General features: G+C 41.2%; 1 protein-coding gene and 3 long non-coding RNA genes across 4 annotated transcripts; 1 reads left to right on the top strand and 3 right to left on the bottom strand.

Annotated features, from left to right (window-relative positions):
* The first annotated feature begins 3,350 nt into the window (after window positions 1-3,350).
* Window positions 3,351-4,024, top strand: LOC143103559 (growth arrest and DNA damage-inducible protein GADD45 gamma-like). The gene is made up of 3 exons (XM_076267291.1): window positions 3,351-3,451; window positions 3,577-3,787; window positions 3,911-4,024. Exons 1-3 carry the CDS (start codon window positions 3,351-3,353, stop codon window positions 4,022-4,024), a joined length of 426 nt encoding a protein of 141 aa, XP_076123406.1.
* An 886-nt stretch (window positions 4,025-4,910) lies between these two features.
* LOC143103568 (uncharacterized) lies at window positions 4,911-9,208 on the bottom strand. Its single transcript, XR_012982892.1, has 5 exons — window positions 8,958-9,208; window positions 7,541-7,607; window positions 6,875-7,190; window positions 6,694-6,743; window positions 4,911-5,652 (listed from the first exon to the last, which is right to left on the bottom strand). It is a non-coding gene; the product is annotated as an uncharacterized LOC143103568 (long non-coding RNA).
* A 1,916-nt stretch (window positions 9,209-11,124) lies between these two features.
* On the bottom strand, window positions 11,125-13,129 carry LOC143103581 (uncharacterized). The gene is made up of 4 exons (XR_012982903.1): window positions 13,065-13,129; window positions 12,054-12,241; window positions 11,698-11,916; window positions 11,125-11,608 (listed from the first exon to the last, which is right to left on the bottom strand). It is a non-coding gene; the product is annotated as an uncharacterized LOC143103581 (long non-coding RNA).
* Window positions 13,130-13,663: 534 nt separating this feature from the next.
* LOC143103570 (uncharacterized) lies at window positions 13,664-16,020 on the bottom strand. Its single transcript, XR_012982894.1, has 5 exons — window positions 15,849-16,020; window positions 14,393-14,573; window positions 14,152-14,250; window positions 13,920-14,065; window positions 13,664-13,731 (listed from the first exon to the last, which is right to left on the bottom strand). It is a non-coding gene; the product is annotated as an uncharacterized LOC143103570 (long non-coding RNA).
* Window positions 16,021-18,722: the final 2,702 nt, after the last annotated feature.

Genomic DNA, 18,722 nt, shown 5'->3' with positions numbered 1-18,722 from the left:
TGTTTATGTACCCACTAACGCCGTATTATTTCATGTATGAAGGTTATACTGTAGCAGGTGTCTCTTTAAGAATTGCGGCCGGCCGCTACAGGAGAATACAGAACGGTATAGAGGGTTAAAGGGAGAATCGAACCTTTCCGATGGGTCTTTGACTATAAAGAAGCCCTTGCTTTTCAGCCGGTCGATGAGGGCACGGAAGGGATCTTCCTCATTCATTAAGGAATCAACCTCATGGTACTCCCAACGTCTGCCCACTCTCGTCCATTCTTTTTGGGATATTTTGGCCTTGGTCAACTCAGCGTTACGCTCTTCTTCTGTGTTGTCCTTCATACAGGCCTTCTTAAGGTGACTTGACAAATTTTCATGAGGCTTCTCACATAACAGGCAGTAGACAATACGCCTATCAGCGGCCATCCTTCAATAAATGCAAAAAACACACACACACAGAGAGAGAGAGAGAGAGAGAGTTCATTGAAATAGTGAAATACCAATGTTATGAGTAGGATGTCTGATCCATTGAGCTTTGCTATCTGCTCCATGTTGTACTTACTTGTCAATGCTGCTTGACAACCAAGGAATACCAATCCTGATTAGTTATGTAGGCCCTGAAAAGGAAAATAATTTAAGAAAAAATCATTTCACTCAAATGGTCTAGTCAGCTTGCTGGTTATTAGTACATCAACATGTAGTTTGCTGTCTTCAGAGCATGAATGCACATCTGTCCCAAAGAGTTTAAACATGGGTCAGATTTCTTTAGAATAACAACAGAAAAATATGTTTTACTGTGTACCATACCGTTTATTGTAGCCTCCACAATTCCAATTTCCGTCAGTGAAATGTTCCAACTTCTTAGCGCTCTCTGGGTCAAAAGGCGAGTCACACACACTAGTTTGTGAACAAAAATGTTCAGGTCGTCTTTTAAACTGTGGGAGTGAGCGTCATATGTGACAATCATGTAGTGGATTCCCCATATACGATGCCATTGCAGTGGTCTTCAGATGTGATATCTCTAGCAGTGGATTTCACATATGCTGTGGGAGTGAGCGTCATATGTGAAAATCATGTAGTGGATTCCCCATATACGATGCCATTGCAGTGGTCTTCAGATGTGATGTCTCTAGCAGTGGATTTCACATATGATGCAACTATGGGTTAGTGAGCATTTGTGGTGGTGGGTTCCACATTTGGAAGTGTGTTCCACATTTGATACTTTTGGCAGCGGTCTTCACTAGCGGAGCTAGTAGGTTTGCTAGGGCCGGAATCGTATGCGAATCCGCAGGTATACCATGGGTTTGAGATTTTTTCGGTTCTGCTTAAGGCCTTAACCCTTGAGAGGTTAGCTTAAGTGGGGCACAGTGCACCAGTACTTATCGGTGCTTAAGCCTGGTTGTCCGTGGGGGGGGGGGGTGGTACCCAGAGGGGGGGGGGGGGGGGGTGATTGGCACTTTGTGTTGCGGGCTTAGGATAGAGTGTGTTAGCTAGTTTGATTAGCGTGTTTAATTTGGGTTAAGTTTAGGTGTAGGATACATACAGGGTAATGCTCACACACCCGCGCGCAGGGGACAGAGAGGAGTCTTTGGAGCCTCTGTGAGCAGCTGCAGCCTGTGTGAGAACATGCACTGTCTCCTAGGCCTCTCTGTGCCTCTCCAAGCGTCAGGGGTCAAACCAGAGGTCAAGCTGTAGCTAGTAGGCCTCTGACAAGGCCTCAGCCTAAGTTTGGGCCTCTGTGAGTAGCTGCAGCCTGTGTGAGCACAAGCACTCTTCCCCAAGCCATCACAGTAGCTAGTAGGCCTCTCACAAGACCTTAGCCTAAGCTAATGTGTGTGTGTGGGGGGGGGGGGCGCTTGGGTGAGATTCTAGATTAATTTTGAATCGGGGTCTACTGCCAATAGCCAAGGCCCATAGCTTGGAGTTCAGCCCGCTCTCCTTGGTCACAAGAGATGTGTACACCTTCAGCCTAAAACCAGCAGGTTCCCCACGGTTGTCACCCTATTGAAACCCTGTCTCCTGCTTAACCTTCCCTTCCTATTCACGCTGTACATCTGCATACACATATATGAATGTATCTAAACATCTGTGTATTAGTAGGCTACATATTACATATGTATACCTGTACATCTGTACATTGCCTTATATATAGTAGTACAGCATATTTTGTATATTAACATACTTCAGCTGCACATTGCTCTTTAGTAGATCAATACTTATTCATACCCATCTTTACCCTGCTACTTGCCCTTCTGATTAGATGCTAAACTGTATTTCCGTTACTCTGTATTCACACATATTGACAATAAAACTATTAAGACCACAATTAGGCATCTCATTCCAAGATACGGTGTACAATGAAACACTACATTACCATATAATATTTGACTCATGATTGCAAAAGCCTTTACCATGAAGCACATATGATTACTGGCCACCATGCATATATGGTGTACTCTATCAGATATCATATATGATAGCAGGGTTGTCTTTTAAACTGTGGGTTTGAGCGTCATATGTGACAATCATGTAGTGTGTGTGTGTGTGTGTGTGTGTGTGTGTCTGTGTGTGTGAGTGAGACGTATCAGAGAGAGAGAGAGAGAGAGAGAGAGAGAGATCTCCACATGTGTTGCAAGGCAGCTCATGTGGTGCACTGTAACAGGTCTGCACATGTGGTTTGCAGATAGCAGATTTAAGCACCAACCACAATTTGTCATTTCACTGCAAGTATTTCAAGTGGTTGCACTGACTGTTGAAAGTTTGTGTAGTGGATTATATCGAGGTTTCACAGGTAATGGCAGAAAAACCAGAGGAAACCATCTCTGACAACAAAACACCAAAATGGATGAGGAGGATTAATCCGAAATAATAAGGAATGTGAGGAGGTTGCTATCAGAACAAGAGGCTTTTGCGTAATAGTCAAAAGAGAATGCGCCTTTACTGTAGCCTACAGTATAGAGTTTGCGAGGTGGAAAACGAGAGGAAATAATAGCGTTTAAAATGTCAATTTAAATTGTAGCCTAATAATGCACTGTTGAGCGTTTTAAATCCGAAAAAATAAGGAATGTGAGGAGGTTGCTATTAACTTTAAATCTACAATCAAAACTATCTACAGCCTATGACGCAAATTGAATAGCCATGTCCAATAGCCAACTATCCTAATAGAAAACTGATAGCTTTCCTGGCTAAATGGTATAAAATAGGCCTATTAGACAACATAAATTGTGCTGACGACCCAAATAAAATCTCCTGCGACCCACCCGTGGGTCGCGACCCAGTCTTTGGGAAACACTGATTTAGCCTAGGCCTACTGCGCAATTGCTTACAATAGTGATTTAACTCGTTATTCTCTTATCCACAGAATGCAGGTCATCGGTACTGCTTTGGAAGAGCTACTCGTTTCGGCGAAGAATCAAGATTGCTTGACAGTCGGGGTACATGAATCAGCAAAAGTCATGAATGTGTAAGTAAAACAGCGAATATTTCTGGATAAGAAATCTTTCTGGAACCTGATAAATATATCTGCTATTGTTACATGACATGGTTATTTGAATCAGTTTCTAACCAAGTGTCATTGTCATTCAACAGTTATCCAGACAATGTGGCATGCTGCGTCTTAGTGATTGACGAGGAGTACGAATGCGACATTGCCCGTCAGATTCACTTCACCCTCATCCAGGCTTTTTGCTTTGAAAACGACATCAACATCGTGAGGGTGAATGACATCGAGCGCCTTGCCAGTATCGTTGGCATTGACGAGTCGGAGGAATCTAAAGACGTTCACTGCATTCTTATCACGGTAGGCTACACTTTTGCATCACTTCAGTTCCTGTTTAACCTATCATGACATTTATGCTGCAGCTATTTGTAGGTTAAGTTCGTGTTTAGGTCATACTAATTCTTGTGTGCCTTGTTATTGCAGAGCCCAAATGTGGACTCGTGGAAGGATCCTGCTTTGGACAAACTCCGGCTGTTCTGCAAAGAGAGCCGCGGCATGTACGAGTGGGTGCCGACAATTACCCTCCCCGAGCGCTGAACTGGGCCACTTCTCTACGCTTCTGCAACAGAAGGAGAAGGAACCTATTCCGGATCACCGAGTGTGAAGTTCCCACTCTGATAGCGGAGGATGTAAAGCGAACCTCCAGATTTCGGGGACTCTCTCTGGAATTCCGTGCTGGCGCTGACTGGATGGGTACAGGAGTCGACCGGGTCGTGGATTATGGGACATTTCTGACAGACAAAATCACTGAGTCATCTTTGTTATGCCGATATGATGGAAAAGAGATGTTCTACACTAAAACCAAAATGCAATGATGTTGTTAAACAATTTGCAGACATAAATAAACATTTCAAAGGTTTATCCATTATCACTTGTGTCAGTTGCTTGTTTGGTATGTAATAATAATAATAATAATAATAATAATAATTTTGCAGTAAAAACTGGAATCTTTTTGGAACGAAACCCCCTTTCATCCTCCTTTGCCCATCGTGTCACTCAAAAGCTGTTGTTCATGTCACCCCGAGCACATGGCTACTTACCATATGACGTATTAAAGGCACCAGCACACATTTAAAGCAACAAGGCCTGTTTTTTAAAAGGTGCATTTATGTTTGCATGGTTTTAGCCTTATGAATGGCTCAAAGTTAGTAAAGTAAAGTAAAGTTAAACATTGATTTTATGACTTGTTTCTGCATTTTTGTTTTGGAGTTATTTGCATAGTTTTAGCCTTATGAATGGCTCCAGGTTGAGTTAAAAAGAATGTAAATAGACAAAGACAAGGTTGTAATCAATGAAATGTTTATTATAAATATTTAAAATGTAGAACAGGGCAATCAAACAGACAATAATAGTAATAATAATAAAAATATAACAATAATAATAAAAAATATAACAATTATAATACAATGGTCCTGAAGTAATTGATAGCTGACAAAATGTATGTCGCTTTGGATAAAAGCGTCTGCTAAATGCATAAATGTAATCACATATGACTCTTTTAATAGCATGTTTTCACTCTGGGCCCTTTAGCGACAGTATATGAGAATGACAGTCTGTCTGTGTCTATGAGAGAGAACACAGTCTAGCAGAGTGTGTGTGTGTGTGTGTGTGTGTGTGTGTGTGTGTGTGTGTGTGTGTGTGTGTGTGTGTGTGTGTGTGTGAGAGAGAGAGAGAGAGAGAGAGAAAGACTCCAGATGTTTGGTCTTTTGTGTTGCTTTTCTGCCTTCCATTCTGCTCAAATAAAGTGGTTGAATGATTTGACAGTCTGTTTTTGCCTCACCTACCAAGACACACCTACCAGTCCGGTCAAACCCCCATGTTCTCGCAGGACGGCACCTCTATTGTTTTCATCAGGAGGTGTGTAGGCACCCCCTGTTGGGAAGGAGCCTCGGCACCCTGTGTTTTACACTGTCCATTTCAGACCCTAGTCTCTACCTTACAGGTGGTCTTTGAACTTGAACACACACACACACACAAAGTGTCTGCTCAGGGAGGGGGAGCTGCCCCATCACACACACACACACACACACCACACACACACACACACACACACACACACACACACACACACACACACACACACACACACAGTGTCTGCTCAGGGAGGGGGAGCTGCCCCATCACAGGTTTCAAAACTCCTCCCAATCGATTGTGTCATACGTGCACTGAAAAAAACCAAAAAGACAGAAGACATGTGGATATTGCTCTAGTGAAACTAAAATGGGATTCACAAGCCATGAAAATTAGAAGTGAAAAGAATAATTATGGTCTGCTTTTGTCAAAAAATTTACAGTTAAAGTCAGTAACAAAGATTCACAGGACTGGAGAGAACACAGATTGCAGAGGGAAAATACAATGGTCCTTAGGAAAAAAAAAAGTTAAAGAGTGGGGCTTGTTGAGGTCCTGTGTTGCATTGTGTCAATGTTGTGCAAGTCAGAGCCTTGCGTAGCCAAAGTGATGTAAAAAATATATGTGAAATGCCTGCATCAAGTACTCCCAGAAGAGCACAGAGTAATATCTTAGTGTTGACTGGTGTTCATACACATGTATGTTGATTGGCATCCATGTGTTTCACCATGTCTCAGTGATGACATTCAATCTCAGGGGGTTCTTAAATCCATTTCAGTCCCCAATGTGTCCAAAAATGTGCCTTGTGCTTGTTTGTTTTTTACATGAGATTATGAATGTGGTTATTATTATGCTGTTATCAACACTATATAAATACATTTTTGTTATGTCTTTAATCATTTGACATAAACAATATTGTAATAATGCAAAATGTTTACACAAAACAATTCCACAGTGATCATTAACCAGAATTCATGTTTTTAGCTATATAAAAGTTGACAAAAGAAGTGTGACACACACATGAATTTAGTTTATATTTAGAGCACTGCACTGCTGGGGATAGGTGGCAGAGGTCCCAGCATCGTCAGTTGTGAAATCAAGATCTGGTCTTTTTGAGGAACACACAAGAGAACAGGGGTGTCTCTTTCCAGCTTCAAGAAACTTCAAGACCCAACTCTTTAGAGAGCACCTCCTGTCTTAGCACTTACCCTGCATTACCCTCTCCACCCTGTACAGCACTACTTTCTTCTACACACTTCCCTCTATGTAGCTTGATTGTTAATCCTCGTTTGTAAGTCGCTTTGGATAAAAGCATCTGCTAAATGCATACATGTAATGTAATGTAATGTAATATTCACCTGTCCAGGACATGGTTCTGTTCCCCAGGGCTACCCGGAACATTGTTCACCTGCAATACAAACAAACAGCGATTTATGTAAATTTCCTAACCCCTAAGCTTGGATCATCTACAGAAACAACAGCAATGAAAACAACAAATACACACACACACACACAAAACAAGTTAAGAAAAAAACATACCACTTCTTTTTCATTTGTAACGACATCTGCCGTGGAGCGTCCTGGGTTATTGAGCACAAAAAAGCCTTTGCTCTCCAATCTCTCAATGAGTGCACGGCAGGGATCTGCGCTGTTCATTAACTCCGCGATCTCACCGTATTCCCAACTTCTGGCCACCTTGGTCCAGTCTTTTTGGGATGTCTTTGCTTGCCTGAGTCGTTCTTTCTGCATTACCTCCGTGTCTTTTTTCATGCAGACCTTTCTCATATGCGTGGACAAGTTTTCATACGGCTTTTTGCATTTAAGGCAGTAAATGATTTGCCTGTCAGGTCCGTCCCTATAAAAAACATAAATAAACAATGATTTACACACTGTTACAACTGGCTCATGCAGACACGTGCAAACACATGCAGAAACAACGGAAGAGTGGATAGGCCTAAAGAGGTTCATCACAATCCACATACACAGAGTCATGAGATCACTGGGATGTGCAATCCCATTTTTAAAATATCAACCTGCCAGGGACTGCAGATGAAAACTAGTTAGTGACTAAACCTGGTGCATTTACATGTTAAGGTCCTGTTGATTGATGTACACTGTTCCTTTCTTTCTTAAAATACATGCAAATAGACAATTGAGATGTATTATTAAGGAATTAGCAAGTATTCAGCGTTTTCTAATTCTTACATTGTATGCCACTTCAACAGCTGTCGATTTAAGTCAAACAACAAATGCACTTCAAGGCAGGGGTTACCTAGAAATCAAAATGAAAAATGAAGGAAATGACACTGTTATTACATGACACTGTTATAAGCAAACTTTTCACAGAATGAGGTGAATTTAGATAGATAGATAGATAGATAGATAGATAGATATATACTTTATTGATCCCCAGTGGAAATTCAAGGTCTCAGTAGCACACAGACAATACACACACATTCACTAACAGCAGAAAAAGTAATTAAAGTATATAATATAAAAACACAACTAAGCAAGGACAGTAGAAGATAAATAGTAAATATACTAACATACAAATTATACTAACTAACACTTTATATAAATCAATTCTAAAAAACAGTATACACATAGTTGTGATTAATCAATCAAGAGGCACTTGCAATGACTGAGGCAGGGACTGAGCCTGTTATTCTCTGTGCATAGTAAGGTAAGGTAAGGTTCTCTGTGTGAGTGAGTGCAATGGTGATAGTGGTCATGGTGATAGTGCAAATGAGTAAGTCCAACAGTGTAACAATGCAGAAATAAAGTCTATATATATATATATATATATCTATATATATATAACTATTTTAAGAAAAGGTATAAGTGTGGCCACAGCTCGGCTGTGGCATGGAGGGAGGGGTTATGCACATGTGCTAATGTGCTATCAGTGAGGCAGAAAGACAGTGGTAAAAGTTGCTAGTGGATTTAGTCACTCACTTTCTGTGTGTCTGCCACTGTCCCCAGCAACAAAAGAGGTGTGTCTTAAAGTGTGTGTGTGTGTCTGTGTGTGTGTGTCGCACCCCCGCGATCTCCTCCTTTTGTGATCTCCACTGGTATTATACTACCCCTCCCCCAAATAGGTCAATGGGACCAGTAAAAATAGAGCTGCACAGTCCCGAAATGATATGTTGTATGCTTATGAGTTATGCCGTAGCTGGTTAGCCTAAGACATGCTGTAAAACTCTTTAGATACGGATTTTTCCAAACGTCAATGGGACAAATGAATGGGAAGCTTACATCCGGCACCTAACCGCGTTTTGGCTGTGGGCGGGACTGTGCAGCTCTATTGGTTTCTTGCTTCCTACAAATCTCTGACAACATATTCAATCTTACATTCTATCTGAAAGTGGTTAGCAAATGAACGAGGATTTTGGTTTTATCTGCGGATTTATTTTTGCATTATTTTGAATATGACTAGCTCCAGTCTCAACAGCACGTTCCACAAGCATCTCATTCTCAGTTCGAAAAACCTCTCCGCTTTCTCTCACTCCATCCCTGCGCACGGGGCTCTCTTAAAAGTGACCCCAAAGACTTTGTTTACAGGCCTTAACATCACTGCACTGACAAACTTTATCATCAACAAATCAAGTTTCCATGGACTTACCTTTAGCTGATTCCTTTGCTGCTGATAATTCTTCGTTGCTGTCTGTAAGCTACGTCTTCTCAGTTAAAGACGGGGGTGTGTGTGCCTGTTTTAAGGGCGGGCTGACGTCATGTTTTGGAGGTCGCGCTCTGCAATGATAGGCCGAGACAAGGATAGCCTAAAAGACTGCTCTATGGCAATACTGCTCCCCTATGGCGATATTGGTGAGCAGATTAAACATCCATACTTGCGTCAAGTAGGCTAAATTATTGTAAACCTTGATATGTTCAGGGGGAGGTTCTCTGCATAGTATATAAAGGATTCACGTACAAACGAGTTCAAACTGAAAAGCGTGTTTATTCCAGGTTTATTCACCAGCCACTTTCCCTCTTCTTCCTTGCCACTTCCTCTCTCCCCGCTAAGCATTCTGGGCCTTGTAGTTCTGGCCAGGTATTACAGTACATTATCTAGCAAGATACTTTCCTACAAACCCCCTTCCCATGACATACCTTGCGACTGTCTCAAACCCATCATTGCCCTTAACAATGTGGACTATCCTATCCACACATCCATTGTTACTGTATAACACAATGTGTAACCTTAACTTTAACAAGGCCCTGCTATTTGGACTTTAAGGAAATAACAGTCAGACATAATAATTATAATACGAATATAGAGTGTTTCAAAGTAAAAAAATGAATACTAAAGTGTGTTATTGTTAACTGAAATGTTGACTGAAGGAAGAAAGTTGAAAAAAAAAAAACTATTGTGAATGCAATAAATGAAGTTTCCAAGTGTTGTAAAATATTCCCTTGTGTATAAGCCTGTAAAATAAGGTCTAATTCAAATCTAAAAATTATTAACGAATAAAGGAACACTCCAAGAAATTTATAAAACAGGTTGTGTCCTTTTCTGGTGTGTAGTAAGCTTTAAAACACTTTTAAAGTGTATGTGCAAAAAACCTCAAAGTGAAAAGGGTGCAGGGAATTGTTTTGGCCAGTTGGCTCCGCCACTGGTAATGTAGGCTAATGGGAGATGTGAAATGAGCTCTAAAAAGAGTGCTTCTGATAGTGCTTCTGGAAAAGGAATAGTGTAAATGTTAGGGCCCTGAAGTAATTGATAGCTGACAAAATGTATGTCGCTTTGGATAAAAGCGTCTGCTAAATGCATAAATGTAATCACATATGACTTTTATTAGCATGTTTTCACTCTGAGAACACAGTCTAGCAGAGTGTGTGCGTGTGTGTGTGAGAGAGAGAGAGAGAGATTGGGAGATTACAGTCTAACAGTGTGTGTGTGTGTGTGTGTGTGAGACAGTGCACATTATGTGCTCATTGTAATAATGGAGCAATAGAGGATGAATTACATTTCCTCCCCGACTACCTACAATGATATAGAATATATTCACCCTGTATTCATTACTCTCAAAAATGAACTAAAACTTCCATTCCTCCTGGGTGAGATAGTCACTTACCCAACTTGCCTCAAAATACCTACAGTCCTGCCACATTTTGAGAGAGGAGTCAACCAAATAATATAAACAAAGCACAATGCTCTTTTTTATTGTCATTATTATTATTATTGTTATGTTTTATTATTATTCATTTATTCACCTATTTCACTGCTATTTTATCTCTTTTTTTAAATATTATTATTATTATTTTTTAATTTTCTTTTTACATCTTTATTACCTGCTTTGGCAATATTGTATCTACATTCATGCCAATAAAGATTCTTGACAGAGAGAGAGAGAGAGAGAGAGAGAGAGAGAGAACAGTCTAGCAGAGAGTGTGTGTGTGTGTGAGTGAGAGAGCGAGACAGCACAGTCTAGAGTCTAGCAGTGTGTGTTTGTGAGAGAGAGAGAGAACACAGTATGTGTGTGTGTGTGTGTGTGTGTGAGAGAGAGAGAGAGAGAGAGAGAGAGAGAGAGATTGGGAGATGACAGTCTAGCAGTGTGTGTGTGTGTGTGTGTGTGTGAGAGAGAGAGAAAGAGAAGAGAGAGAGTGTGTGTGTGTTTGAGAGAGAGAGAGAGAGAGAGGGAGAGAGACAGAGAGAGAACATAGTCTAGCAGTGTGTGTGTATGTGTGTATGTATGTGTTTGTGTGAGAGAGAGAGATATTGGGCAGAGTCTAGAACTTTGAACTTTATTTGAATACAAATCAACATACACATACGTTCTTTTTTGGTGCTTAAAAGCGGCATATAGGAGGCAAATCCAGCACAGCAATGTCAGCAAACACCAGAAAAATGTTTGTCTCATTCATCTAACCAGTCCAAGTCAAGACCTTCACCTCTGAATGATGTCTTGTTTACGCCATAGTCCCACAAGATTTCGTCATTGCACTGGATATCCTTTGTTGCCAGGAACAGTATAGTGTCTCTGCAACCATCAGGGAATTTCAATTGGAAATGTACCGGCTTGACATTGAATTTCTTTTTAGAATGATTCATCCTCCTCCCAAATGTGTCTTTGAGAGGGTGACATTCACAAGGGAAGGTCTGTGCATCCATACAAAGACTGGCACCACCTCTGGTCTTGAAAAAAAAAAGATAGCCCATTTCTCCACTCTGCTGTTCTGCAAGCAATTTCTTTCCTTCAGATGCCGGGATTATTCGGCCATGGTAGTCACAAAGGACATCTCCTTTGGTGAATGGCATGGTGGCAACGACACCTACAACAGAACAGACTAGAATATTTACGGCCATGTCCATTTCAAATCTTGACATTGCTTTTCATTTGTTATGTTTCTTGTTTGCTCACCTTTTCCCTTATCTCCACCAAAGTCCTGGATCTGAAGCCCTTTCCATTTTTGCTCCGAAACTGCCTTTATGATTTTGCCATCCTTTTCAATGCTCGTCTTCTGTTCAGATATCCAAGCCTGAAGAATATCCTTAAGGTCCGGGAGGTTTGCGTGCCACTTTTCTTTGGAGATGACGAGACGGACTTTGTCCAAAGTCGGTTGATGCCTGCCAATGTGAGCTGAGATGGAATTGTAAGCTGGTGTCAGTACAGAAACAATGAAAATCAGCACACCTTCTCTTTTAGAGTATCTACAACATTCTGTTTTGTTTTCAAAGACATGACACTTATGACATGATGCATGGCATGATGCTTACCGAGGATATAATTTAAGCGCATCTTGTACTGCTCTCCTCTCCACTTGTCATAAACGTCACGGCCTTCAAATCCAGCGCTCATCCTCCTCTTTTTTGTGGGTGGTTCGTCGTTGAGAGTGACGGGAAACATTTCAACAAATGTTTCAAACTGGTCAAGAGCTGTTGTATTCAAAGCTGAGGAAGAAGAGCTATGAGAATAGGTTAATTTCAGGACTGCTGGGTGTACTTTCAAAAGCGCTACATTAAAGCATTCACTCATTCATATAGCACATACCTTTCAACAGATTGTAAGAATGAGAAATGAATAAATATCAGAACAAGAGGCTTTCGCGTAATAGTCAAAAGATAATGCGCCTTTACTGTAGCCTACAGTATAGAGTTTGCGAGGTGGAAAAAGAGAGGAAATAATAGCGTTTAAAATGTCCTTTTAAATTGTAGCCTAATAATGCACTGTTGAGCGTTTTAAATCCGAAATAATAAGGAATGTGAGGAGGTTGCTATTAACTTTAAAGAGTGCATCTACAATCAAAACTATCTACAGCCTATAACGCAAATTGAATAGCCATGTCCGCATACGGATGCCTGCTTTAGTTGACTGGATTTCAAGTTGAAGAGCTGATTAGGCTGATGTCCCTTGCATTTTGCCACTGCGAGGTCCGCACAGAAATGTTTCATTTTGCGAATGAGATGTCCACGCTGTCCCCTGTGCGACGTGTTGCCCCCCCCCCCCCCCCCCAGTTTCAGAGCTATTCTAAATACAAAATTGCGCAGAGGGCCGTGACTGTGGTAAACTATCCTAATAGAAAACTGATAGCTTTCCTGGCTAAATGGTATAAGTTAGGCCTATTACACAACATAAATTGTGCTGACGACCCAAATAACCTAACCCAGTCTTTGGGAAACACTGCTCTGACTGATGTTCTCACAACTGAGAATATAGGGAAATTAATGTGCATTACATTGGTGTAACAGGGACCTTAAAAGATAATTGTTTGCAAACACAATACACACCTCTCACCAGCCACCTGTGTATCCTCAGGAATCGGCTCACTGCTTTGAGTCGTCTGCTCACAACTGAGTAAATAGGAAAAAAATACATATGGTTTACACTGGTGTGCATGACACAGACCTTGGAAGAACATATACCACTGCTTGCACACACCTCCCACTAGCTGTCTGTGTATCCTCAGGAATCGGCTCACTGCTTTGAGTCGTCTGCTCACAACTGAGTAAATAGGAAAAAAATACATATGGTTTACACTGGTGTGCATGACACAGACCTTGGAAGAACATATACCACTGCTTGCACACACCTCCCACTAGCTGTCTGTGTATCCTCAGGAATCGGCTCACTGCTTTGAGTCGTCTGCTCACAACTGAGTAAATAGGAAAAAAATACATATGGTTTACACTGGTGTGCATGACACAGACCTTGGAAGAACATATACCACTGCTTGCACACACCTCCCACTAGCTGTCTGTGTATCCTCAGGAATCGGCTCACTGCTTTGAGTCGTCTGCTCACAACTGAGTAAATAGGAAACAAATACATATGGTTTACACTGGTGTGCATGACACAGACCTTGGAAGAACATATACCACTGCTTGCACACACCTCCCACTAGCTGTCTGTGTATCCTCTGGAATCGGCTCACTGCTTTGAGTTTTCTGCTCACAACTGACAACATGGAAAGATAAATATGCTTTACCTATGTATGCATGACATGAACTGTGAAAAAAAATAGAACCTGATCCAATTTAAACATCTTCTAGCTGGTGTCTGTGGATCAACTTATACAGTGTACTTGTGTGTGTGTGTGTGTGTGTGTGTGTGTGTGTGTGTGTGTGCACAGTACATATACTTACAACTTCCAAAGACGTTGTAAATCTGTTTTTGTGTTTGCAATGGGACCACCATTCTGTCCTAGAAAGAAGCAGCCTTCGTCGTCCGTATCTTCATCTTGTCTAAGTAAAGCCAGTGGCCGTATCTTGGTAAAGTACAACTCAAACCACTGTTGAATTAAATGAAAATATCAGCAACCAGATTGAATTTGGAATACATTATTCAAGTCGTTTAGACTGTGGCAACATACAGTACCTCTTCTTCTTCCTTTCTGAGAGTACAGGCCACTGAATTATCACTGAATTGGATGGTCACACCACTTGATGTCTGCTGTCTATCAACCCAACCTGCAGTCTGTAGAGCAGATGGTATACATGAATGAGCACATTTTTTTTGAAACAGGTATAATTTCTTACCTTTAAATGTATGCAAAGCATTTCATGACTGAGATGATTTAATTTTGTTGTGCAGGAATAAAATTTGGACACTTGCGTACTTTGAAAGTCTCTATACTCTTCAAAGATTTGTTGTATACCACAGACAACACGCCCATACAAAAGTATCGGAACTGTGTCGTGTAGTTTGTTGCCACGTTCACTCCAGTCTTAAGTTTGGCAACCATACTGCGCATCCACGGAGTGACGTCTTGCAGAAGCTGCCGTTGCTCAGCTGGAGAGCTAATTATAACCAACAACAGATGAGAGACACATATTAGATGCCTTATGAACACTAATAAAGATTGAAACCATAAGTCATTTAACCCTCTATACCCCAGTGGAATTCTATAACAATGCCCCAGATTCCTGGGAATTCTAAGAGAAAAGGGCAATTTGAGAAACATTTCAAATAACCAAGAATAACTAAAAATCTAATGAAAAGTGTCAATTGTAAGTTTCTTTCAGTTTAAAGATTAGAAATGGCTCTTTCAAATGATATATGATCCATTAAGAATTATATATTCATGTTTCCCATAGACGGCCATAGGCCTACTCACTTACAGTCTCAAAGTCTTTCACTAACAAAAAGTTATAAATATGGTTCACATATTTATGTATTAGAAGCTGGGAAACAAGATACTATATGAGTACTGATTTCATTGAAATAGACTGGCATATCTTGCACTTATTTGGGATTTAGCTGGACAGTAAGCCTTAGGCTACAGCTAAAAAATGATGAGGATATGAACTAACGTAGGCCAGAAGCATAGCGCATGAAATCGTGACTCATTTGATAAGCATGTCACCAAGAACAGGGACTGTTAAACCTGACATGGATTTACGTTTTGTTTTACATGCACATCATGTTATATAATTTATCTAAACTTGATCAGTTGATGATAATGAACCTGTTGCACTCGTTCACTAACCTTCAACCTATCCTGTGCTAACGTTAACATTACGAGTCTCAGACTAACGTTACATCAGTGAAGGTAGCAAATTAGCAGGCTTTTTTGTAATCACAAAGATGACGAGACATTGGCCTACTTGTATACAAATACATTTTCCTAACATCCATAAGCAGAAAACACAACGGTGGTTCCCGCTTTGGTTATTAGTCAACATAAAAACTCATTGAGAGAGACATACATAATAGTAGCCTAGTTTGCAATAACTATCTGTAAGTGGGATTTGATAATGTTAGCTTTACTGTACATGCCAGAAAGGGGTAATGTTAATGTTATGTGTTAAGATATAACTGCAAATAAACCTGGCATGGGTTTATCATAAACTTTATTGTTAATTAGGCCATGACCCATCACTGAATTATGCCTATATTTTGCTGGTGCTAGCTAAACTCAAACTCAAACTTTCACAGTGACAGCCATACGATTTTTTTTATGCCAGAGAGGCAGCTAGTCAGTCATGACAAACGGGAGGATGCTAACGTTAAATATATTACACTTTCATGTTTTTATTTTGTCATTTTCTTACATCAATATGATCGTCACTTACATCAAAACATGGTGGATGCATCTAATGAGAAAAGACGCGAACGCTTGTTAGAAGCCATAACTCCAGAGGCACCGTAAGTCCTCAGCCGGTCAGTCAACAGGCTAAACTCAAAAATACCGGAGAAATGTCAATAGCGACCTAGCCATTTAAGTGTGTCAAAATAAAAGTCTGGTGTTTATGTACCCACTAACGCCGTATTATTTCATGTATGAAGGTTATACTGTAGCAGGTGTCTCTTTAAGAATTGCGGCCGGCCGCTACAGGAGAATACAGAACGGTATAGAGGGTTAAAGGGAGAATCGAACCTTTCCGATGGGTCTTTGACTATAAAGAAGCCCTTGCTTTTCAGCCGGTCGATGAGGGCACGGAGGGGATCTTCCTCATTCATTAAGGAATCAACCTCATGGTACTCCCAACGTCTGCCCACTCTCGTCCATTCTTTTTGGGATATTTTGGCCTTGGTCAACTCAGCGTTACGCTCTTCTTCTGTGTTGTCCTTCATACAGGCCTTCTTAAGGTGACTTGACAAATTTTCATGAGGCTTCTCACATAACAGGCAGTAGACAATACGCCTATCAGCGGCCATCCTTCAATAAATGCAAAAAACACACACACACAGAGAGAGAGAGAGAGAGAGAGTTCATTGAAATAGTGAAATACCAATGTTATGAGTAGGATGTCTGATCCATTGAGCTTTGCTATCTGCTCCATGTTGTACTTACTTGTCAATGCTGCTTGACAACCAAGGAATACCAATCCTGATTAGTTATGTAGGCCCTGAAAAGGAAAATAATTTAAGAAAAAATCATTTCACTCAAATGGTCTAGTCAGCTTGCTGGTTATTAGTACATCAACATGTAGTTTGCTGTCTTCAGAGCATGAATGCACATCTGTCCCAAAGAGTTTAAACATGGGTCAGATTTCTTTAGAATAACAACAGAAAAATATGTTTTACTGTGTACCATACCGTTTATTGTAGCCTCCACAATTCCAATTTCCGTCAGTGAAATGTTCCAACTTCTTAGCGCTCTCTGGGTCAAAAGGCGAGTCACACACACTAGTTTGTGAACAAAAATGTTCAGGTCGTCTTTTAAACTGTGGGAGTGAGCGTCATATGTGACAATCATGTAGTGGATTCCCCATATACGATGCCATTGCAGTGGTCTTCAGATGTGATATCTCTAGCAGTGGATTTCACATATGCTGTGGGAGTGAGCGTCATATGTGAAAATCATGTAGTGGATTCCCCATATACGATGCCATTGCAGTGGTCTTCAGATGTGATGTCTCTAGCAGTGGATTTCACATATGATGCAACTATGGGTTAGTGAGCATTTGTGGTGGTGGGTTCCACATTTGGAAGTGTGTTCCACATTTGATACTTTTGGCAGCGGTCTTCACTAGCGGAGCTAGTAGGTTTGCTAGGGCCGGAATCGTATGCGAATCCGCAGGTATACCATGGGTTTGAGATTTTTTCGGTTCTGCTTAAGGCCTTAACCCTTGAGAGGTTAGCTTAAGTGGGGCACAGTGCACCAGTACTTATCGGTGCTTAAGCCTGGTTGTCCGTGGGGGGGGGGGTGGTACCCAGAGGGGGGGGGGGGGGGGGGTGATTGGCACTTTGTGTTGCGGGCTTAGGATAGAGTGTGTTAGCTAGTTTGATTAGCGTGTTTAATTTGGGTTAAGTTTAGGTGTAGGATACATACAGGGTAATGCTCACACACCCGCGCGCAGGGGACAGAGAGGAGTCTTTGGAGCCTCTGTGAGCAGCTGCAGCCTGTGTGAGAACATGCACTGTCTCCTAGGCCTCTCTGTGCCTCTCCAAGCGTCAGGGGTCAAACCAGAGGTCAAGCTGTAGCTAGTAGGCCTCTGACAAGGCCTCAGCCTAAGTTTGGGCCTCTGTGAGTAGCTGCAGCCTGTGTGAGCACAAGCACTCTTCCCCAAGCCATCACAGTAGCTAGTAGGCCTCTCACAAGACCTTAGCCTAAGCTAATGTGTGTGTGTGGGGGGGGGGGGGCGCTTGGGTGAGATTCTAGATTAATTTTGAATCGGGGTCTACTGCCAATAGCCAAGGCCCATAGCTTGGAGTTCAGCCCGCTCTCCTTGGTCACAAGAGATGTGTACACCTTCAGCCTAAAACCAGCAGGTTCCCCACGGTTGTCACCCTATTGAAACCCTGTCTCCTGCTTAACCTTCCCTTCCTATTCACGCTGTACATCTGCATACACATATATGAATGTATCTAAACATCTGTGTATTAGTAGGCTACATATTACATATGTATACCTGTACATCTGTACATTGCCTTATATATAGTAGTACAGCATATTTTGTATATTAACATACTTCAGCTGCACATTGCTCTTTAGTAGATCAATACTTATTCATACCCATCTTTACCCTGCTACTTGCCCTTCTGATTAGATGCTAAACTGTATTTCCGTTACTCTGTATTCACACATATTGACAATAAAACTATTAAGACCACAATTAGGCATCTCATTCCAAGATACGGTGTACAATGAAACACTACATTACCATATAATATTTGACTCATGATTGCAAAAGCCTTTACCATGAAGCACATATGATTACTGGCCACCATGCATATATGGTGTACTCTATCAGATATCATATATGATAGCAGGGTTGTCTTTTAAACTGTGGGTTTGAGCGTCATATGTGACAATCATGTAGTGTGTGTGTGTGTGTGTGTGTGTGTGTGTGTCTGTGTGTGTGAGTGAGACGTATCAGAGAGAGAGAGAGAGAGAGAGAGAGAGAGATCTCCACATGTGTTGCAAGGCAGCTCATGTGGTGCACTGTAACAGGTCTGCACATGTGGTTTGCAGATAGCAGATTTAAGCACCAACCACAATT

The sequence above is a fragment of the Alosa pseudoharengus genome, unplaced genomic scaffold (genome assembly GCF_046254945.1).
Source record: "Alosa pseudoharengus isolate Yale_2024_CS ecotype anadromous, Long Island Sound unplaced genomic scaffold, YU_APseudo_1.1 YU_APseudo_1.1_scf_48, whole genome shotgun sequence".
NCBI lineage: Eukaryota > Metazoa > Chordata > Actinopteri > Clupeiformes > Clupeidae > Alosa > Alosa pseudoharengus.
The sequence above is the reverse complement of the archived record's forward strand: the minus strand, read 5'-3'. Positions and strand labels throughout refer to the sequence as shown.

Coding starts and splice junctions, on each gene's coding strand:
- LOC143103559 (XM_076267291.1), top strand. CDS start 3,351: ATGCAGGTCATCGGTACTGCTTTGGAAGAGCTACTCGTTTCGGCGAAG. Junction 3,452..3,576: donor TCAGCAAAAGTCATGAATGT/GTAAGTAAAACA, acceptor GTCATTCAACAG/TTATCCAGACAATGTGGCAT. Junction 3,788..3,910: donor TTCACTGCATTCTTATCACG/GTAGGCTACACT, acceptor TTGTTATTGCAG/AGCCCAAATGTGGACTCGTG.